This window comes from Mirounga leonina, unplaced genomic scaffold (genome assembly GCF_011800145.1).
Source record: "Mirounga leonina isolate KUSES-001 unplaced genomic scaffold, KU_Mleo_1.0 Mir_488, whole genome shotgun sequence".
In the NCBI taxonomy this organism is placed as follows: domain Eukaryota; kingdom Metazoa; phylum Chordata; class Mammalia; order Carnivora; family Phocidae; genus Mirounga; species Mirounga leonina.
In genome coordinates, this window is record NW_023270777.1 from 3,367,162 (window position 1) to 3,390,551 (window position 23,390).

Here is a 23,390-nt window from a genome sequence, read left to right on the forward strand (position 1 = left end):
ACCAGAAACCAACTAAACAGAACTCTGGGGGGAGCCATCTACAAATTCCTAGCTGTTCTTTTGGAATCGGCAGCTGTGGTTGTTTGTTTTTTTTTTAAGATTTTATTTATTTATTTGATAGAGAGAGACACAGCAAGAGAGGGAACACAGCAGGGGGAGTGGGAGAGGGAGAAGCAGGCTTCCCGCCGAGCAGGGAGCCTGATGCGGGGCTCGATCCCAGGACCCTGGGATCATGACCTGAGCCAAAGGCAGACGCTTAATGACTGAGCCACCCAGGCGTCCCCAGCAGCTGTGGTTTTTCTAAGCAGGACCAATACCTTTTCAAGGAGCTGTGCTTCTGGCACATGCAGAGAAAGCAAGATACAGCCCTGAGGAGGAGGAGGAAGGTGTCAGGGGAGGACAGACAGACTGCCACATTCTGACGGGCTACTCTCCATCAGGTGCTGTGCCGAGCACCGGCCCACGGGAGGTCCCACACACGGTCCTGGAACCGGAACCTGCGGGCTTCTGTATGCGCTCCAGTGCTCACTGTAGCCCCCAGGGCTTTCTTGGGCCCCACCAGCCCCACCCCTGCCCCCCCAGACCTACCTGACCAGGAGGTGGAGCAGCGGCTGAGGCTGAGCCCATGTAGGCAGCGCTCCAGGGCATGCTGGATACGGTCCTCCGTGCACGTCGTGGCCCCTGGCTGCATCCTGAGTCATCGCCTACACGGAGGACAGACGCCGGTCAGCCGGGAGAGCCCCAGGCTGGGGGAGCAAATGGCCTAGCGGAGTGGACGGCAGAGTCCATGGGCGCTCGCAGCCCAGCTCGATCAGCCCTGCCGTAGTTCCGGTGCCCAGAGCACAGCACGGAGGTGGGGAGCTCACAGTCACTGCGGCCCAGCAGCACAGCAATGCAGGCAGTGAGGGTCAGGGCGGGACGCTGCGAGGTGGACAGGGGCAGTGGCAAATGTCCCCATGAGTGCCCAAGAGAAGCCAGACCCCAGTGGGCAGGAGGACTCCTGGGCAAAAATCAGAATCACGGGAAGAATGCCCCAGTGGATGTGCCAAGCGTGCTCTTGATTGTACTGAGTCCCTTGGAGGGAGCTCAGATGTTGCCCATCCTGCCACAGGCTTTGGCACACTCCCACTTTCCCGCATTCACCCCTTCCAGGCAGATCCAGTCGCTGGCCCGTCAGGCCAGGTCCTGGAGAGGAGCCGAGGAAGCAGTGGTCCAGCTCTGTGGAACTGGGGACAGACCAGGAAACCACAAGCAGAAGCATGGAGCTCAGAGCTGAGCCATGCAAACGACATGCAAAACTGCGAAATCCGAACGCGGACCCAGCTGCGTGACTGGAACCCCTGGCTCGCAGGGGCCCCACGTAGGCAAATCCTCCTACTTCCCCAGCCCGGGAGGAACCACGTACCCGAGGAACCATCAGCCCTCTGTGAGCTGTCCAGCGTCTCCCCACCTCAGTGATGTCCCCGCTGGGCCGTGCTCCTTGGCGTCAGACATTAACACTGAACAGTTCAATAGACCAAGAAAGAAGTCGTCACAGAAGGTGATGCTGTGAAGACAGATGGTGCTGGGGGCAGGCCAAATGGGGAGCCCACACTAGGTCGTCAGGATGCCTCCCCAAAGGGACCTTGAAGCCGGACGAGGAATCGAGAAGTGAGGGGAAGTACATTCCAGAAAGAAGAGGCAGCATGTGCAAAAGTCTGGGTGCAGGGACGAGCCTGCCAAGGACTGAGACACTGGAACAGAAGGCCAGGTCCCCCACCTCCCGGCTGTTGAGGTGGCAGACTGAACTCAGAAAAACCTCTCACTGGGGATTCAGGGCCGTGCATGCTGGGTGTTTCCGTGGGCGGCATCTGGCAGCCCAAAGATGTCCCTGGGCCCTTCCAGGGCAACTTTCCCAGTACACCTTTGGGCCTTTTGTCTGCGGACTCCTCCACGGGTGGCCCAGGCAATGAGTCCAACGCCACTGAGCCAGACGGGGCAGATTCCAAGCTTTCCGGCCCCTGCCTCGCCTGCCATGGGTGTGCGTCCTGGGAACGGACCCTTGTGATGAGGCCTCAGCCTTCTGCCTCCAGTGGAGCCCCAGTACAAGACCCTCTCCAGCTTAGTCCTACCCAGACTCAGGGCTACCAGTATCCGTTGCAGAAGCTGGAAGCTCAGGCACCTTCAAAAGGATGACTTTGGGGCATGGATGGTTGGTCGGATGGCATCAACGGACCCTCTGCCCCGCAGGCTGATTTCTCCCCGTGAGTCCCAGGGTGGGTTCTTGGAGGGAGCTCAGATGTTGCCCACCCACCCCTGCCTCAAGTCCTTCATTTCACAGTCCTTCATTGTAGGGAGGGGGAGGGGTGAGAACTAGCCACAAAAACTGGACTGTAGCTGTTCTGCTGATACTTGGCCCTGGAGGGCTGGGGTGGGGGGGCGGGGAGGAGGGGAAGTTAGCAGTAGGAGGCTGATGGGTGGATCACCTTTGGGGAGGCGGATGGAGAGATGGGTCATCTGTGGCACAGAGAAGTTAGACGACTTGCCCAAGGCCACACAGCGAAGAGGTGGCAAAGCCAGGATAGGAACCCAGGGAGTCTGGGTTCCTCCAGTCGCCGCTACAGTGCGCTCTCAGTACAGTCAAGATGCCAGTTACCAGAAGAAAAAGAGAACCAATTCGTGTTCATACCCCCCAAAATGGAAACTCAATTAGCTGTAACATGATCTTGCTTTAAAAGACCTACCTTCCCAGCTGCTAGGGATCTTGAGCCCCCCACGTCTGTCTACACCAGCTGCCCACCCTCCAGGGAGGGGATCAGGACTCACAGGAGGGCGCTACTCGCTGAACTGGGTGATCTCTAGCCTGGAACAAGGGCTGAACCACACTGACTGGGTTTAAAGTCCCCTCCGCCCAGTCCCTGCTGCCAGGGACAATTGGGTTGTGTCACGAGGCAGGCATGAGTCACCCTGAGCTGTTGCATCCCACTGTAAACACAAGATGCAAATGAATGTTTTCAGCCAAAACTGCCTCTGTTGCACCGCTGTCCTTAGGGGTCAGGACACAGTGTCCTGGGGCTTCTGGGAGCAGCCTTCCCAGCACCCCTCCAACGCCTGCCGGCCCACACTCCTTCCCTTCCCCAGGCCCCCGAGACTCCCATCTCCTGGCCTCAGTGTCCCCCGCGGTTCGCTGAAGACAATCAAGACTTTCTCCGCAGATGGGCCAGGTAGCCCCAAGGGCACGGGGCACGGTTCCCGGCGTGCCAGCTCCCCCCAACCCCCCGGGGAATCCTGACACCATCTAGAGTTTGCCCCAAGCTTTTCTGAGAGGCTGGACTTGCCCAAGGCACTGGGCCCTGGGAGCCAAGGCAGGTAGGAGCCCAGCGGGGGGATGCTCAGCTGAGCTGCCCTGGGGGTTAACCCAGCGCCCCGTGGCTCACCACCTGGTCCTTTGGCACCCTCATTTCCGTTTGATGAGTCAGTCATCAGCCGTTTCTTGTGACTTGTCAGCAGAACCCTAGTGGCTTTGGGGTGGAGATGAAGAGGGAAGAAGGTGGCACTCCCTCCCTCCCCAAGGATGATGTCTTTTTTTCAAACACTTGGCAGGCAAGGCCTGGCTTCCCCGAACACCTTCTAAGAGGAGCGTCTATTGTGAAATCCCAGCTGCTGCCTGGAATGGGAATGCCCCTCACCCACCGGTGGAGTCGTGTGGAAACATTCAACAGCCGGGCTTGCCCCCATCTCCAAGTTCCTCTTCTGAGCCAGTAAGGGTGAGTCCTTACTAGGGACCCTGAGCAGAACAGGGAGGCCTGGAGCTGGGGGGTGGGGGGGTGGGCAGTGACCGCAGAGGGCACAGAGGGAGACCTCCTCTTCACATGTTGACCTGACCCCATGATGCAAGACAGGGTCATCTTCCCAAATGCGCAGGACTAGTCGAAGGTCTGCCTGGGTCCGACTGTCCTGGGCCAGCCCCCACGTGGGGCAGAGAAGGGCGCTTCTTTCTTGGAGGATTTCTTAAACACTGTGGAATGGTAGGGGTAGAGGGCCTACCTCTCATGGGGGAGAAGCATATACCTCCAGGCTCTGGCCGGCACCCACACAGCTTCCCTGCTGTTCTGGAATAATCCAGGCCCATGCTTTGAAGCCTTAGTTCCACAGGTGGGAATCACAGAGGCACCAAGGCATGTGGTCCTGCACTGATCCCGCCCGTGTTGGTCCTGCATCACTCCTCCCTCTGCTCCTTCCTATGGTCCCCTGTGGTTTGACCTCCCCTCTCTGGCCCCCGCTCTTCTCCATGTGACTGTTCAAGGCAGAATCTCTTCTGCGACCTACTTTTAAAATTTCTCGCCATCAAAGCAGGAAGGATACACCCGAAACTAAAGATACTGGGGTAAGAAAGGGGTGAAAAGGAGAGGAGAATGAGATGGGGAGGAGGAAAGGCAACACTTCTTTGGGGCTATTTTTAGGGTATCCCTTTGACTCTTAGAACCATAGCCAGGATTTTTACATACCCCAAATTAGAATAACTCAAGTCAACTAGGATTGCGGGGGGCAGGGGGACAAAAATCCAAACAAAACAAAGGAACCCAACTGCATTATAAATGAGTAACATAACCGCATTGAAGGGATAGGGGATGAGAGAATTAAATGGAGGAACTTTGGAAAATAGTATTTTGACTGGATACTGTAAGGCTAAAGACAAAAAGAACTACATACAAACATTGTTTTCTAATTATTAAACCTGTTTGCCATAGGGACGTGTGTTTAAAATCCCGAGACTTCTTTACGGGTGTGTTATGACTAAGCAAATAAGTAAATATATCATAGGTAATGAGAGCCAACTTCTCACTGTTGGAGAAAGAAGTTACAAAGAAGGAATGTGGGAAATCTAGAATGAACCAACTCTATTGGACTGGAGTTGGAGAAATCAGCATGAACTCGTAGTTTTTTTAATGTATTTACACAGAGATACATACCGAAGTGAAAAAGATGTGTGTCTGCTTGCATTAAAATGCATACATATATTTTCTAGCTCTGCCGAGAGACCCAGGAAATGACATCCCAGTAGTAATGAGCACACCTAGTGCCCAGGTCTTGGTTTCTAAATACCATTCTCCACTCAAAGGAACCAGGGCTCCTTAGAGAAATGGCCGATTCCAGGACCGGGGCAGGAAATACAGAAGATGAACCTGGAACATCTTATAGTGCCAGAAAATAAGTCATTCCTTGAAAAGAGATGGGAGTGTCAGAGATATCATGGGAGCAGCTTGAAGGAGCTTCCAGTGGCCAAAGCCAGGATAATTTTAACGACAAAATAAATAATGAAAGCGTTGGACTATAATTTGTAGAATGAAATAAATACCCATGATTCTACACTGATGTCATAAACAGTTGAAGAAAAGAATAAATGAAGAAGGAACAGATCTTCTTTATGACAGAATACCAATTAATAAATGTGGCCAGAATGAGAAAAATACAAAAATCACCATTAGGCAAACACCACAGTAATAACCGTCCTCAGTATGGATGTTAAAATCTCTGGATGAAATTCTGAGAGGGGACAGGATATTTGCATAGTCTCAGAGTATTTCCTCTAAGAAATTAATTGATTACAAGGGAAAAATAATAATTTCACAGTGGAGAAACCCACCACCACCTTAATCTCATGATCAAAGGTAATATTACCAGTAATGAGACATTTCAAGATCCTATCTCCCCTGAAGCATGGAGAGGGACCTAAGGTCACTTCTGCAGGATCCTTACCAAAAAAATGCATAACGACAACTGAATCATGAGAAAACATTCTGTAACGTAACTGCCCAGTCCTCACCAGAATGTCAAGGTCATAAAAGGGAAGACTGAGGAACTGCCACAGATGGGAGGAAATCAAGGAGACACAATGTGGGATCCTGGATGGAATTCTGGAACTAAAAGGAGACGTTAATGGGAGGAAGATGGCTAAAATCCTAATAAGGTCCACAATTTTGTGAGCAGTATTGACCAATGATCATTTCGTGGTTTTGGTAACTGTACCAAGTCACGTGAGTTGTTAACATTAGGGGAAGCTGGGTGGATGGCCTCCATAGTTCTAAAACCCTTTCCATAGCCTTACATATCCTTTGAACATACTTCCAGGTAGTTATTCAATGCCTTGCTGTCCTTCATTACCCTGTTTCAAGTTCCCACTTCACGTGTGGTCACAGTTCCTAGGTACTGGAGGGTGCGCCAATGCAGGGCTAGCTGCCTCCCCGCTAATCCAACGTTCCTCAACTAGGGTGGAGAATCTCTGGGGCTCTTGGAGGGTCTCTGAGGGCTCTCTGTGAGAATAGTTAAACTGTGTTTTCATTTTGGTGGCAATCTAGAAGTCGGTAGTTAGTATATTTTAAAGCACAATGATGACACCTATGGCCAAATGTTACCATAAAAAGTCGAAGCCTGGTTTGCATTTGAGACCATCGCCTAAAAGGACAGGGCATGCAAGGTGTGTTCTTGGGGTCTACTAGGGATCAAGGCTGCACACAGTGAGTTGATGGAAAATGTTTCGTAAGAGGAGAAACACTTATACCATCTGAGGAGAAACCAGGATGTAAATTAATGAAAAATGTTTTTAAAAAGCAGTGGCATTCAGTAAATGTTATCTATTAGCTATCAGCGTGCTTTCTTCGCATAAACAATTCTATGGCCCAATTCCAGATAGCTTTGAGACTGGGCCAAGAAATAAAACACTCCCTGGATGATTCTGCTGCAGTCAGGCTTGAAAAGTAATGCTTTCTATTATTCTAAGACACACACGTACTAGACTGTTTGACTAGGAAAGCATCCCGGAGGCCAGCTAGTGCAACCTTCCCATTCTACAGATAAGAAAATGAAGGCTCTGAGCAGGAAAGGGCCTTGCTCAGATTAAAAAGTCGCAAATCTATCACTACACTCTGAGCCTAGGACCCAGGGGAGTCATGGCACCCTCTTGCTTAGGTGGGAGTCAACCTCTGCCGTCCATCAGTGAGACCTCGGCTCTTCCTCAAGGTTACTTCTAGACTCCTTTTCTAAATTTCTTTTGAAGTTATCGTGTAAGTATTCAACTTCTTCATGTGTCAACTTTGTGAATTTAGGCTTTCTGACAACATCATTCATTTTAATCCAGATTCAGAATTTTACTAGCCAAGATCGGGATCTAGAATTTCTATATAATTTTTTAAAAATTTTTATTTATTTGACAGAGAGAGACACAGCGAGAGAGAGAGCACAAACGGGGGCGGGGGGCAGCAGAGGGAGAGGAAGAAGCAGGCTTCCCGCTGAGCAGGGAGCCCGATGCGGGACTCGATCCCAGGACCCTGGGATCATGACCTGAGCTGAAGGCAGATGCTGAACAACTGAGCCACCCAGGCGCCCCGGAGAATTTCTATATAATTTTTAAAAATTGTTTCTGAACCTGCGATTTTAGCCCTTCTCTTAATCGAAATGTTGTAAAATTACATTTTCTTTTAAAATACAGATCTGGATCAGATTTGTATTACCTACTTTTACACTACATCACAATTCTTTCAATAAATCTTGTTGACATTCACAGTAAATGTAATAACTGAAAATGGCAGTGTTTGGTCCGGGGGGAGGCAGCAGCTTTAGGATTGATTTACTTCATTGCTTGCTGGTTATTTTTGTTTATTTGTTTCTTTGTTTTTAAACTATGTCATCCCTAGTTACGAGTTCTTTATTTTGATTCACGTCTCGCTCAGCTGGAGCATTTCGAGTAACTTCACGATGAGTGTGTGCGGTGAGGTAGTTTCTGAGAGTTTATATGTCACATGTCATTTCCTTCATTGAGGCTCACAATGAGTTCTACCTTTGCCGGTTAAAGAGCTGGCATAACTCAAAATTTTTTCACCTTCAAAATGTTTATATTGAAACCCAAAATAATCAACCAAAGACATGGCTACCACAAAGAGAATTAGGTAAGGTGGTTTGGTACAAATACAGAAATTTGGTACAAGACAGAAATTAATTATTGTTCCATTATATGAGTAAAAAACAGAAGTTGCATTGGAAAAAAAAGACCCTGCCTATAATAGCAAGAAAAAAATAATAAGAGAAAATAAGCTTTAAAAATAGGCAAAATTTTGATGAAATAAAACTTTTGGAGGGATACAAAAGAAGGTAAATAAATGGAAATACACAGGCTATTATGAGACAGGAATATTCAGTATCAAAGAATTAATTCAAAATGGATCAGAGCCTCAATGTAAAGAGCTTCGGTGATAAAACTCTCAGAAGAAAACATAAGAGAAAGCCTTCCTCACACTGGATTTGTCAATGATTTCTTGGAAATGACACCAAAAATATAGGCAACAAAATAAAAACAGATAAAGTGGACTTACACCAAAATCTAAAACTCTGCCCATCACAGTCAAGAGAGTGCAAAGGTAACCTACAGAATGGGAGAAAATATTTGCAAGTCATATATCTGATGAGGAGTCAATATCCAGAATATATAAAGAATTCCTACAACTCAAGAAGAGCAACAACAACAACAACAAAATTTTAAAAAATGGACAAGGGACTTGAATAAACATTGCTCCAAAGAAGACACCCGTATGGCCAAGAGCTACATGAGAAGATGCTCAACATCACTCATCAATAGGGAAATGCAAATCAAAACCACAATGTAAGGAGCGCCTGGGTGGTTCAGTTGGTTAAGCGTTTAAGCATCTACCTTCGGCTCAGGTCATGATCTCAGGGTCCTGGGATCAAGCCTCACGTCTGTCAGGCTCCCTGCTCAGCTGGGGGATTTGGGGGTATGGGGGTGTCTGCTTCTCCCTCTCCCTCTGCCCGGCCCCACCCCGCTCATGCGCACTCTCCCTCCCTCTCTCAAATCAACAAATAAAAAAATCTTAACCCCAAACCACAATAAGATACCACTTCGCACCCATTACAATGGCTATTATAAACAAAACAAAACAAAAAGAAGTGTTAGTGAGGATGAGGAGAAATGGGAACCCTCGTGCACTGCTGGTGGGGATGTGAAATGGTGCTGGTGATTTCCCCAAAAATTAAAAATAGAATTACCATATGATCCAGTAACTCCACTTCTGAGTGTATATCCAAAAGAACTGAAAGCGGGGACTTGGAATAGATCTTCTACATCCGTGTTCATGGCATCATTATTCATAATAGCCAAACAGTAGGAGAAACCCCAGCGTCCCCAGACAGGTGAATGGATACATAAAATGTGGTGTATACCAAAATGGGATATTCTTCAGCCTTAAAAAGGAAGGGAAACCCTGTCACATGCTCCAACGTGGAGGAACCTTGAGGACGCCATGCTGAGCGAAATAAGCCAGTCACAAAGAGAAAAATACTGTACAATTCCCCATATATGAGGCACCCAGAGTAATGAGATTCATAGAGACAGAGCTGAATGGTGGTTGTCAGGGGCTGGGGGAGGGGACACAGGTGCGGAGTTTTAGTTTTACACAACGAAGTCAATGTGCTTCGCACCACTGAACCATATACTTACCAACATGAAGGTGGTAAATTTATTTTATTTATTTTAAGATTTTTATTTATTTATTTGACAGAGAGAGAGAGAGAGAAAGAGCACAAGCCGGGGAAGAAGCAGAGGCAGAGGGAGAAGCAGGCTCCCCGCTGAGCAGGGAGCCCAACGTGGGACTCGATCCCAGGACCCCAAGATCATGACCTGACCCGAAGGCAGACGGTTCACCCACTGAGCCACCCAGGCGTCCCCGAGATGGTAAATTTCACGTCATGAGTATTCTACCACAATTTTAAAAAAGGAATAAAGAAATAATTAATGGACACCTTTTCAGTATTACACAGGAATGTCAATTCTCTATAAGTTTTAGCCTAGAGAACAGGAAGGAAGGAAAGAGGGCGGGCAGGCAGACAGACAGGCTGGCTATTCCAAGTGGCTGTTCTGTGTCAGATACCATGGGGGGGCACTTTCACTGGATTGCCTAGTTTAATGACCATAATCACCCCATGACATAATCATAGTCATCACAATCCCTGCAGCTCGGGGAGAGTCAGCCATGTATTTGCCCAAATTCTTGTGGTCACAGTTCCTATGATCCAAGCTGGAAGCATATCCAAAGTTGGCCGGGCTCTCAAAGCCCACATTCTTTCCTGTGCCCTGTTCACAGGAAATCATCCCTGCTGTTTTCTAGACACTCAGAGGTCTAAGTATGTGGTTGCGCCTCTGCGTTATAATTTGAGACTTCCAGCGAGGACATCCTGCACACAAATGACCCGAATTCTCATTGCCAGTGATTCATTCTCCATGGGTTAGGATGGCTCATTTCCTCTGGCCTAGCTTACTCTTCAAGATGCAAGATTTGTGGAGGGACATTTAGGTAACAGATGCGTCCAACACAGTGGCGACAGTGGACGGTGGACATCAGAAGGACTCCAGGGCCACGGAAGGGAGGAAATGGGAAAGGGTAAGCAGTGATGGTTGGAGGGGGTGTGGGGAGCAGGAAGGGAGCAGGGTGAAGCAGATGGGCACGAAAAGGGAGAACCGCCAAGGAAACAGAGATATAAGCCTTCACTTACTTCTCACCTTTGCTCACGCCCTTCTTTACCGAGGCAAGGGCGCCGGGCTGCTCGGGAAGACCAACGTTGTGGTCAAGACCAAGAGGAAATAAGATGAGGGAAGGGAAGGAGAAAGACACTCAACAATGTGCGTGCGACTCTATGCCAGAGACCGCTTAGGGCTTGAAGTCCACGATCTCGTTCCTTCTGAGCAACCTTGTAAAACTCTGACCACACAAGGATGAGGAATGTTCCGGTGGCTATATGACTTTCCCAAGGTCGCACAACTAGCAAGTAGCATGGGCAGGAATATTTGAACCATATGAACCCAGTTCTGTCTGACTCCCTTCTACCCAGGGAATCACCTGGAAGGAAACAGGATGCCTATTCTGCCTTCGCCTATGATAATTATAATAATAGCAGCTAATGCTAACTGAGGGCTTGCTATGTGCCAGGCACTGTTTAGGTTCTTTCTACGAATTAATTCATAGGAGGTAGACACGTTCTTGTCCCCATTGTACAGATGAAAAGAGCGAGGCGTAGAGGGCTCTCTCGCTGGCAAATGATGAATGGCCTTTCTTCGCATATGCTAGCAACTTAGCATCCCTGTGCAATAAAGGGGACCTTAAGACGGGCAAACTGAAATTTCTGCCAAGATGGGGAACAAGAGAAAGACTACAGGAATTTACCAAGGTATAAACTCCCAGGCTAACCCCTGGGCACTTGGCACTGGAGGCTGTTTTAATCCTGCCGCCTTTCAAACGCACAGCCTGTCTTGTTTGCCAGCAAACGCTCGCACGGTAACAAAGCGACCAATAAATGTAAATGTCAAAACTCAAGAGAGGCCAATTGCACATACACGGGCAGCTTTCTGATTTTTCTGGATGTGGCAAAAGACGGCGGTTGTCGTGATGAGTCGCGTTCGTTACAGGCTGCTCACTCTCGGCAGGATCATTTCCAGTTTGTAAGACGCAGTGACTATTTCGTAGTTTCAGGCAAAGAAGATTGTATGGAGCATTCTGACGTCCAGACGCCTTACCATTGGAACAGATTCGGCACAGACTGGTCTCACCTGTTATCTCTTCCTTCCCAGAGTGAAAACCACCCAGCAGCCCCCTCTTCTCTCCATCCTTCCAACAGCAGGTCACTGATCTCAGACACCAGCACATCCACCTTCGTCAGCCGCCTTCTCCTCCCTCTCTTTAAACTCTTGCCAATTATTTAAGAAAAAAAATCTCTTACCTCCTCCCTTTCCATCCCATTCATGAATATGGTTTATTGGTGCAAGAGAAACTTCTCTAACAAGAAAAGAAATCATCAAGGTTTGTGGATGGAACTGAAATCAGAAACTCGTCTTGATACTTGGCCAGGTGTGGTTTCTACAACTTTTTACGAAACAGACACTGCTTTTGAGAGTTCCACTTAGCCCAGTCTAGAACCCCCTAGGACTCTGAGGGGCTATTCACTGATATTAGAGCAGCAGTGCTGATGCATTCTTTCCCCAGTCTCACCAAATACACTCACAACGACACAGAAGGGCTCACAGTCCACACTGAAGACCAATATTTGGTATGGTTTGGGCATCATGTCTAAATCAGATGGAAATGGATTTGGCAAATCCAGGCTACAGTTCTGGCCAAAATCTCTATGGAAGGTGGGCGGGGCTGGCATCATGGCTGATTTAAAACTTGGCCCCCAAGTGGATGTGCCCCCTTTCTGGATGCTTGACCGCCTCTGCCTTCTCCATTCATGAAGATTGGTGGGTCACATTCGCCGACATGGGGAAGTTTGGGGAGAGGACAATTTGGGAGGAGAAAAGAAGAGTCCTACTCTGTCCACGTTATATCACATTTTGAGCATCCAGTGTTAGGAGGTGGCATGTGAAGAATCAGCAAGAGGATGCTGAGAAGGTGAGATTCATGCAGAAAGAGGGGACAATGATGTCACAGACACTCAAAACAAGAATGATGCGAGGAGGGAGAATGGAATACTACTGTGGCATCCAAAACATGGGGACAGAGAAGTGGCCACTGGACTTGATGACATGGAGGTTTTGGCGAATGAATTTGGAATGAATATGAAGGGGGCTAGAAGACCCAATGGAACAGGCTGAGGAGAGAAAAGGAGGTGAGGGAGAGTCTACTCCTTTGAGAAGCTTTGCTTGCTTGGGTTTTATAAGATACCCCGATATCCTTCTGCTGAGTTCTTTTTTTTTTTTTTTAATTTACCCAGCACAAGTTCATTTCTGCTAAGTGTGACCAAAAGGATCCAAGATGCTTCCAATTATGTTTTTTTAAAGTCCTACATCTACATCTAAAAAGGGGCACCTGGCTGGCTCAGTCAGTAGAGCATGAGACTCTCCATCTCAGAGTTGTGAGTTCAAGCCCCATGTTGGGGGTAGAGATTACTTAAAAAATCTTTACATCTAAAAAAATTATATAGGGTTACCTGCCAAGTGTTAATCCGAGAGGCAAGATTAGATACCATTTTTACTTTATCTAAAAACATTTGTATAGGGGCACCTGGGTGGCTCAGTCGTTGAGCGTCTGCCTTTGGCTCAGGTCACGATCCCAGGCTTCTGGGATCGAGCCCCGCATCGGGCTCCCTGCTCGGCAGGAAGCCTGCTTCTCCCTCTCCCACTCCCCCTGCTTGTGTTCTCTCTCTCTCGCTGTGTCTCTGTCAAATAAATAAATAAAATGTTTAAAAAAAAAAAAACATTTGTATAATAACATATTTTATACATTACTTTTTGATCACACAAATAACAGGTGTAAAGTATATAAAAAATAGACAAAGGTCTGGCAAAGTGGAGTAGATGTACTTGTCCCTATTCCTCCTGCAAAGTACAGCTATAAGCCCCAGACATTATATACAAGACTAACATACGAAGGAGAGAGAAGGCCAAGGACCTTGAGAACAAAAAGGGACATGGTGGTGATCATGGTGGAAAAGGATTTCCTTTTTGCCCCATATATCCCAGACTTGGACCTGAGGTGCCGACAACCTGGAAACACCAATGGGTAGAGACAGAAAAAGCCCCAAGAAAAGCCTGGTCTTTCCAGCCAAAGGCTCAGCAAAGAGGCAGCCTAACCAAGACACAAAACTTTTAGAGAATAACTGCTCTACCCCAGCCAAACACCACAGAAAGAACTATGGCATCATCTCCACAAGCAAAGGCCAAATGGGGGCCTGAACTTCACTCTGGCTGGGCTCTAATGAGGTGCCTGACCCCTCCTCCCCCAACCACGGGTGGTGTCTGAGAAAGCCAGGCCTTTCATCTTCTCTGCCAGTAACGAGCCCCCTACCGCCCCACGGTGTCAGTGAGGACCACCAGGGATCCTGGACTTCCAGCCCCACCAGACAGTTAAGAGCCCCCCCCCCCCACCCCCTGACTAGGGTGGTGTCAAAGAAGCCTAGTGAGAGCCAAGACTTTCACTGCTGCCCAGTGGTGGTGAGGTCACTTCCTCCATCCCATGGTGTCGATGGAGCCGTAATGAGACACCCTTGTGCCTCCCGGGCAGGGAGGCATCAATGGAAGCCTAGTTGGAAGCCATAATTCCTACCCCACGCAGTAGTAATAAAGAGCACCTCCTTGTCAATGGAAGCTGTGAATGGAACGTGGACTTCTACCCTCCCCTGGTAGTAATGAGGCAGTACCCTCTCCGTTCAGCGAAGTGTTAGAGGAAGCCAGCTAAAACAGGGGTTTAAATAAGACCCAGAGCCTCTTAACTCTTATAATACCCCAAACGCCAGGTGTCCATGGAAAATAACCTGTCACACCAAGGACAAGGAATGAAATGAAGGGGATTCTATAAATTGAGTGAAAAAAAAGACAATCAAGAGGTGCCAACACCCAAATCACAGATGTTAAAATTATCTGACAAAGCTTTTAAAGCAGCTTCATTAAAAATGCTTCAATGAGGGGCGCCTGGGTGGCTCAGTCATTAAGCGTCTGCCTTCGGCTCAGGTCATGATCCCAGGGTCCTGGGATCGAGCCCCACATCGGGCTCCCTGCTCAGCTGGGAGCCTGCTTCTCCCTCTCCCCCTGCTTGTGTTCCCTCTCTCGCTGTGTCTCTCTCTGTCAAATAAATAAATTTAAAAAAAATTAAAAAAAAAAAGCTTCAATGGGCAGTTATAAACAAATAAAAACTAAGAAAGTCTCAGAAAAGAAACAGAAGATAGGAATGCATAGCTATGGAAATTCTAGAACTGAAAGATACAATAACTTGAAATAAAAACCTCAGTGGACGGGCTCCACAGCAGATGGAGGGGACTGAGGAAAGAATCAATGAACTTGAATCCAGAACAACAATGTTACCCAAGCCGAACAACAGAGAGAAAACCAACTAGAGAAAAATGAACAGAGCCTCAGGGACCTGTGGGGCTCTAACGAAAGGTCTAACATGCATATCATCTGAGTCTGAGTGGCAGGGGGCAAAGCTGGAAAAGTACTCAAAGAAACAGTGGCTGAAAACTTGCAAATTTGGCAAAATACATAAAATTACAGGTTCAAGAAGCTATGTGAACCCTAGACAGGATAAAGCCAAGAAATACACACCAAGACACATCACAGTCAAAGTTCTGAAAACTAAGGACAGAGAAAAAAAAAATCTTGAAAGTAGCAAGAGAGGAATACCACCTTCTCTTAGAGGGAAAACAATTCAAATGACAGTGGATTTCTCATCAGAAGTCATGAAGCCCTAAAGGAACGGAACAACATTTTTCAAGTGCTTAATGAACAGCCAACCCCGAATCCTACATCCAGAGAAAATACCTTTCAGGAATGAAAAAGAAATTAAGACATTCTTAGATGAAGGAAAGCTAAGGGAATTTGTCACCAGCATAGCTACCCTAAAAGAATGGATGATGGAAATTCTATAAACAGAAAGAGCATGATTAAAAAAAAAAAAAAGTATCTTGAAACATCAGGAATGAAGAAAGAACATGGCAAGCAAATATCTAGATAAATACGATAGGTTTTCTTTCTTTTCCTTTGTTTTCTAAATTATATTTGATGGTTGAACCAAAAATTATAACATTATCTGATGTGGTTTAAGTGTATACAGAGTAAATACTTAAGACTGTTATATTATAAATGAGAAAAGGTAAAGGGGCCTAAAGGGAAGTAAAGCTTCTACGCTCCATTAGAACTGTAAAATGATGACATCATTCAACTATGATATGTATATAAAATATAATAGGTAGAGCAGAGACTAAAAAAGCTATACAAAGAGATATATATAATAACATTACAGATACATCAAAATGAATTCTAAAAGTTTTTCAAGTATCCAGAGGAAGGCGGGGGGGGGGAAACCAAGAAACAACAACAAAAACAGACCCCCCCCAAAAAAAGGCCCCAGAAAACAAATAATAAAAAAGCAGACTTAAGCCCTAACATATCAATAATTTCATTAAATTTAAATGGGCTAAATATATCAATTAAAAGACAGAGATCAGTAGTGGACTGCAAAACATGACCCAACGGCTTGCTGTCCATAATAAACTCACAAATATGATACCGGCAGATTGAAAGTAATAAGTGGGCAAAGACATACCATGTAAACATTACTAAAAAAAAAAAAAAAAGGAATGGCTATATTAATATCAGAAAAAGTACATTTCAGAGCAAAGAAAATTACCAGAGACAGAGAGTGACATTACAGAATGACAAAAAGGTGAAACCACCAAGAAGACACAGCAATCCTAAATGTGATTCCCCAAACAATGACATTGCAAACTACGTGAAGTAAAAATTGATAAAATGGAAAGGAGAACAAGACAAACCCATAATTACAGCTGGAGACACCAACCTCCCTCTCTCAACAATGTAGGGAGGAACTATATAGAAAATTAGCAAGGACACATAAGAATTAAGTCACACCATCAGCCAACAGGATCTAATTGACACAGAACACCCCACCCAATGACAGCAAAACACACATTCTTTTCAGGTACCCATGAGACGTATACCGAGATAGACCATATCCTGGGCCATAATGTGCAAGACTGTTGAATCACAGATCTGTACCTCTGAAACAAATACTACAATATATGTTAAAAAAAAGAAGAAGAAGAAGATAGCAGGAGGGGAAGAATGAAGCGGGGGAAATCGGAGGGGTAGACGAACCATGAGAGACGATGGACTCTGAAAAACAAACTGAGGGTTCTAGAGGGGAGGGGGCTGGGAGGATGGGTTAGCCTGGTGATGGGTATTAAAGAGGGCACGTTCTGCATGGAGCACTGGGTGTTATACGCAAACAATGAATCATGGAACACTTCATCTAAAACTAATGATGTAATGTATGGTGACTAACATAACAATAAAAAACTTAAAAAAAAAACAACCTCAACAAATGTATGAGAACTGAAATCATACAGAGTGTGTTCTCTGACTACAACAGAATCAAACTAGAAAGCAAACAGAAAGATAACAGGACAACCTCCAAACACTTAGAAACTAAACACAAATCTGGATAATCCATGGGTCAGAGAAGAAGTCTCAAAGGAAATCCAAAAATTTCAATGAACAGAATGAAAAGGAATATCTAACATATCAAAGGTTGTAGGACATGGCTAAAGCACTCTGAGAGGGAAATTTATAGCACTAAATACATACAATCGAACTGCCATATGGCCCAGCAGTTGCACTCCTGGGCATTTATCTCAGGGAAATGAAAAGTTATGTTCACCCAAAAACCTATACGTGAATGTTTATAGCAGCTTTATTCATAATAGCCCCAAATGGAAAACAACCCAGATGTCCTTTAGTGGGTGAAGAGTTTAACAAACTATGGTTCATCCATACCATGGAATACTACTCAGCAATAAAAAGGAAATAATTATTGATATACACCACAAACAGGATGAATCTCCAGAAGATTATGCTGACTGGAAAAGCCAATCCCAAAAGATTATCAACGGTATGATTCAATTTATATATCATTTTGAATTGACCAAATTACAGAAGGACTACAGACTGGGAGACAATATTCACGATACGCATTATCTGACAAATGACTTGCATCTTGGAATTGAACAAATAGGAACGGACACTTCACAAAAGATATCCAAATGGTTGATAAACATGTGAGAATATGCCCGCCATCGTTAGTTCTCAGGGAAATGGAGATTTAAAACCACAATGTGATCACACTACACTAGAATGGCTAACATTAAAAAGATTAACAATACCAAATTGGCAAGGATATGGAATAGCCGTACGTTGTTGGTGGAAACATCAAATAGTGCAGCTACTTTGAAAACCTGTTTAGCAGCTTTGTAAAGTTAACAAGTACCTACCATTTTGACCCAATAATTCTACTTGCTTACCCCAAACAAATGAGGACATATGTTGACATAAACACTTGTACAAAAATGCTCAGAGCAGCTTCATTTATCGTGGCATCAAACCCGAAACAACCAGGTCCATCAATAGAGAATGAGAAAACATATTTGATACATGTTTACCCATTTACTCAGCAATGCAAGAAACAAAACAAAACAAAAAAGCAAACTGCTAATGCAAGTAACAGTATGGATGAAAACTGAAAACATGGTGTGCATATGAAGCCGGACACAAAAAGACAGATACCATGGCTGCATTTACAGGAAATTCTAGAATAGGCAAAACTAACCTACGGTGAAATAAATAAAAATGGCAGTTGCCTCTGGCTGGTACAGGGAGAGCTGACCAGAAATGGGCATAAGGAAACTTTCTGGGACGATGGAAATATTCTACCTCTTGCTAAGAACAGCCTGAACAGGTATATATATTTTCCGTAACTCACCAACTGTACAATAAAATGTGTGTACTTCACTGCATATAAACCAGACCTCAATAAAAATGTTTTTAAAGACTCGTGCAAGGGGCGCCTGGGTGGCTCAGTTGGTTAAGCGACTGCCTTCGGCTCAGGTCATGATCCTGGAGTCCCTGGATCGAGTCCCGCATCGGGCTCCCTGCTCGGCTGGGAGTCTGCTTCTCCCTCTGACCCTCCCCCATCTCATGTGCTCTCTCTCTCTCTGTCATTCTCTCTCTCAAATAAATAAATAAAATCTTTAAAAAAAAAAAAAAGACTCGTGCAATACCTAAGTGGACAGAATAAATCTTCAAAGCTCTTCTTAGCCTGACCATTGATCTGCACCCCATTTTCCTTTTTCAAATGCACAGACATTTGCCCCCTGTCTGACCTTGTTATCCTTCTAGTCCTTTTTAATGCATGAATATGCCCATATGCATACCTACAACACGCATGCATTTTCTTCAAACATAGATGGGATCACAGCATAGACAGGGTATTCTATGCAGAGTTGTCCCCCCAGATGTGCATCTGATTATCACTCCCTCCCTGTCCCTTAAAGCTAATGGTCTTTTTGTTGCCTTAGGACAAGGTTCAACCCCCAACCTGGATTATAAGAACCCTGAGAAGTCCGGGCCCTTCCTCCCTGGCCAGTCTCATACCCTCACCTTCCCTCTCCATAATGAACATCTCCCTGCCTGGACCCCCTCTGCCTGAAACATTTCCACCACCTTCCCCTGCTTCTGTTTGTCTAATATGCATTCTTCTGTCGTCGTTTATAAAGTCACTTCTTCCGGGAAGCCTTCCCGACTTGCAACCTGGGCTGGGTGCCCACTCCCGCCCCTGTTCCCCCATGCCTATGTTGTAACTGTTTCCTCTACTGGGCTTTCAACTTAGCAGTAGTGGCCCAATCACCATACAAATGGTTCTAACTCCAGCCTCTGGACCAAGGCCCCGATGGATTCTCCCCGGACATGTGAGCATGCCAATGTGCTCTGCAAACCAAAAGCCCCATCCAAACATGTGGCCATGATGTTGTGACCACATGAGCAATAGGGGATCTTCCTCAGGCTTTGGGGGAAATCACATCTACTGTAACCTCCCAGTAAGTCAGTCCTCGGAGGTGTGGAACAGGTCAATTTTGACTACCCACGGTGTGGGCAGGTTGCCCCAGAGACCTCCTTCCTCCTGCATTTCCCTTCCTGGGACCGAAGGAAGAGATTCAGGTCAGAACGCAAGCTTTCCAGGAGCCGTTCCGAAGGCCACAGAGGGCAATTTACAGTAGTATTAATGTGTTTCCTTCTGTATACTGTTCCTTCCCCTCACTGCCTCCATGCTAATAAGGCAACCACCTCGGGGAAGGTTTGTGGCAGGAAAATGAAAATCTCTGAGCTCCTGGACAGCTCCCGGAAGGACGGGTGAAACTCAGACCTGGATTTCAGTTGATGTAAGAAGGGTCAAGAAATGGGTTCTTTTTTTCTTTTCATAAACTGCAATTTTGTAGAGCAGTTGTAGGTTTACAGAAAAAAAACGAACAGAAAGTACAAAGTTCCCACATACTCCTTCTGACCCCCCAACTCCCTCCCGCCCACAGTTTCCCCTTTTATTAATACCTTCCATTACTGTGGTATATATGTTACAACTGATGAACCTACGTTGATACACCAATATTAACCGAAGTCCGCAGTTTACATTACGGTTCCGTCTTTGTGTTATATAGTGTTATATACAGTTACCAAATGCAAAATGCCATGTATCTACCATGACAGTATCATAAAGAATCGTTTTACCCGCTCTAAAAATCCCCTGTGCTGTCATCTATTCATCCCCTCCCCTCTCTTCAACCCCTAGCAACCACTGATCTTTGTACTGTCTCTACGTTTTACCTTTACCAAAATGTCACCCAGTTGGTGTTATACATTATGTAGACTTTTCAGACTGGCCTCTTTCACTTAGTAATATGCATCTAACGTCCCTCCGTGGCTTTGTGTGTCTTCATAGCTTCTTTCTATTACTAAATAACATTTCGTTCTATAGATATACCATAATTTTTTTATCCACTCACCTACTGAAGGGTATCTCGGTGGCTTCCAATTTGGGGCACTTATGAATGAAGGTGCAGGGTTTTGTGTGGAAATAAGTTTTCAACTCCTTTTGGTAAATACCTAGAAGCCCAACTGCTAGATCATATGGCAAAACTTCTTAACTTTCTAAGAAGCTGCCAGACTCTCTTCCAAAGGGGCTGTACCATTTTGCATTCCTACCAGCAATGAACCAGAGTTCCCGCTTCTCCACATCCTCGCCAGCATTTGGTGTTTTCAGTGGTTTGGATTTTCGCCATTCTAATAGGTGGGTACTGGTATCATTTTAACTTCCAACTTCCCTAGGGACATACGATGTTGAGCATCTTTTTATATGTTTATTTGCCATCTGTATCTCTTCTTTGGTGAGCAGTTCAGATCTTTTGCCCATTTATGCTTTTTATTTTTTAAAGGGAAATTTTTATTCAAGTATGACGTTATGTATAAAATGTACACAGATTATAAGAGTAGTTTGATGAGCTTTCACAAAGTGATCACACCCATGGAACCAGCACCCAGATCAAGACGCAGAACACAATCGATATCCTTAAGAACACCCCCCGCCCCAACTGCCTCTCCTGATTACTACACTATTGCCTATTTTTATTTTTATTTTTTAAAAAGATTTCATTTATTTATTTGACACAGAGAGAGACAGCAAGAGAGGGAACACAAGCAGGGGGAGTGGGAGAGGGAGAAGCAGGTTTCCCATAGAGCAGGGAGCCCAATGTGGGGCTCAATCCCAGGACCCTGGGACCATGACCCCAGCTGAAGGCAGACGTTTAACAACCGAGCCACCCAGATGCCCCAACTATTGCCCATTTTTAAATTGGGTTGTTTATTATCTTATTGTTGAATTTTAAGAATTCTTTGTATATTCTGGACACAAGTTATTTATCAGAGAAGTGTTTCGCAAATACTTTATTGCAGTCTATGGCTTGTCTTTTCATTCTCTTTACAGTGTCTTTAACAGAGCAGAAGTTTTCATGTTAATAGAGTCCAACTCATCAAATTTTTCTTTCATGGATCATACTTTTGGTATTGTACCTAAAAACTCATTGCCAAACCCAAGGTCATCTAGGTTTTCTCCAATTATCTTCTAGGAGTTTTATGGTTTTGCATTTTATCTTTAGGTGTATGATCCATTTTGAATTAATTTTGTGAAAGGTTTAAGCTTAATGTGTCAATTCACTTTTTGCTGTCAAAGATCAGTTGATCAGGGCACCTGGGTCAGCTCAGTCGTTGGGCGTCTGCCTTCGGCTCAGGTCATGATCCCAGGGTCCTGGGATCGAGCCCCGCATTGGGCTCCCTGTTCTGTGAGAAGCCTGCTTCTCCCTCTCCCATTCCCCCTGCTTGTGTTCCCTCTCTTGCTTTCTCTCTGTCAAATAAATAAATAAAATCTTAAAAAAAAAACAAACAAACACAAAGATCAGTTGATCATATTTGTGTTGGCCTATTTCTGGGCTCTCTATTTCATTCCATTCATCTATTTGTCCATTCTTTCACCTATATCACATTTTTTGGTTATTAAAGCTTTATTGTAAGTCTTGACGTTAGAAGTGTCAGTTCTCCAACTCTGTTCTTTTTCTTCAATATTGTGTTGGCTGTTCTGCATCTTTTGCCTTTCCATATGAACTTTAGAATTAGTTTGTTGACACAAAGTAATTTGTGGGGATTTTGATTGGAATGGCATGGAATCTGCAGCTTGAGTTTGGAAGAACTGGCATATTGAGTCCATGAACACGGAATATCTTTCCATTTATTTAGATCTTCTTTGACGTCACTCCACCAGGGTTTTGTAATTTTCCTAATGTAGATTCTGTACATATTTTGTCAGATTTATTCCTAAGTATTTCTTTTTCTTTTCTTTTTTTTTTTTTTTAGTGCTAATGTCAATGGTGTTATATTTTTTATTTCAAATTCCAACAGTTTATTGCTGGTATATAGGAAAACGACAGATTTCTCTGTATTAATCTTGTATCTTGCAACTTCCCATAATCACTTACTAGTTTCCAGGTTTGTTTGTTTGTTAGTTTTTGGTCAATTCTTTAAGATTTCCTACATAGATAATCTGGAACATATTGTACAGAATTGATATAATTGTTCTTTAAATGTTTGGCAAAATTCACGAGTGAAACCATCTGGGCCTGGTGCTTTCTATTTTGGAAGGTTATAAATTATTGGTTAAATTTCTTTAATAGATACAGATCTATTCCAATGATCCATCCTTGTGTGAGCTTTGATTGTGTCTTTCAGGAATTGGTCTATTTTGTCTAAGTTATCAAAGTTGTGGATATAGAGTTTTTCATAATATTCCTTTATTATCTTTTTAATGTCCATGGGATCGGTAGTGATTAACTTTATAAAATTCAGATATAATTCACATAATAGAATATGCACTATTTTAAGGTGCACACTTTAGTGCTTTCAGCATATTCACTATGTTGTGTATCCATCACCACGATCTAAATCCACAACATTTCCATCACTCCAGAAAGAAACCCCATACCCATTAGCAGTGACTTCTCCCTCCCCCTATCATCTGACAGCCACTAATCTACTCTCTGTTTCTATGAATTTCCTTATTCTGGACATTTCATATAAGTGGAATCACAACATACTATTTTTGGCATCTAGCTTTTTTTACTTAGTGTTTTCTAGATTCATCCATGTTGTAGTGTATTATAATACTTATTCCTTTTCATGACTGAATAGTATTCCACCGTATGGCCATATCACGCCTAGTTCTTAAATACTTCAGTTTATGGATCAACATTCATATTGGATACCTGTAGACCACCTGCTCTTGTCCAGAGCAAAAGAAAAAGATGAGAGACATTATCCAGGTATGCACATTTCCCTTCTGCATAAAGGACAGTAAGAAATGGACCTAGCCTGGAATCTCCTCTGTGATAAAAAAAAAAAAAAAAAAGGAGCCTGCTTGAGTCTCATGGGCTTAAATAAACCACTGTTACTATCACCAACCAGGCAG

The 23,390-nt window shown here is 44.9% G+C and overlaps 1 protein-coding gene across 4 annotated transcripts in view; it reads right to left on the reverse strand.

Moving 5' to 3' along the window:
* The window catches only part of PIK3R5 (phosphoinositide-3-kinase regulatory subunit 5), a 64,336-nt gene that overhangs the window by 21,686 nt on the left and 19,260 nt on the right, over positions 1-23,390 (reverse strand). For 3 of the 4 annotated variants that reach the window (XM_034989589.1, XM_034989590.1, XM_034989587.1), the window contains exon 2: positions 589-704. In XM_034989589.1, coding sequence (XP_034845480.1) covers positions 589-691 — 103 coding nt within the window. In that variant the 5' untranslated portion in view covers positions 692-704. Of the gene's footprint in view, positions 1-588; positions 705-1,405; positions 1,500-2,723; positions 3,083-23,390 lie in introns of those variants that run through there. The other variant, XM_034989588.1, reaches the window with a different exon arrangement.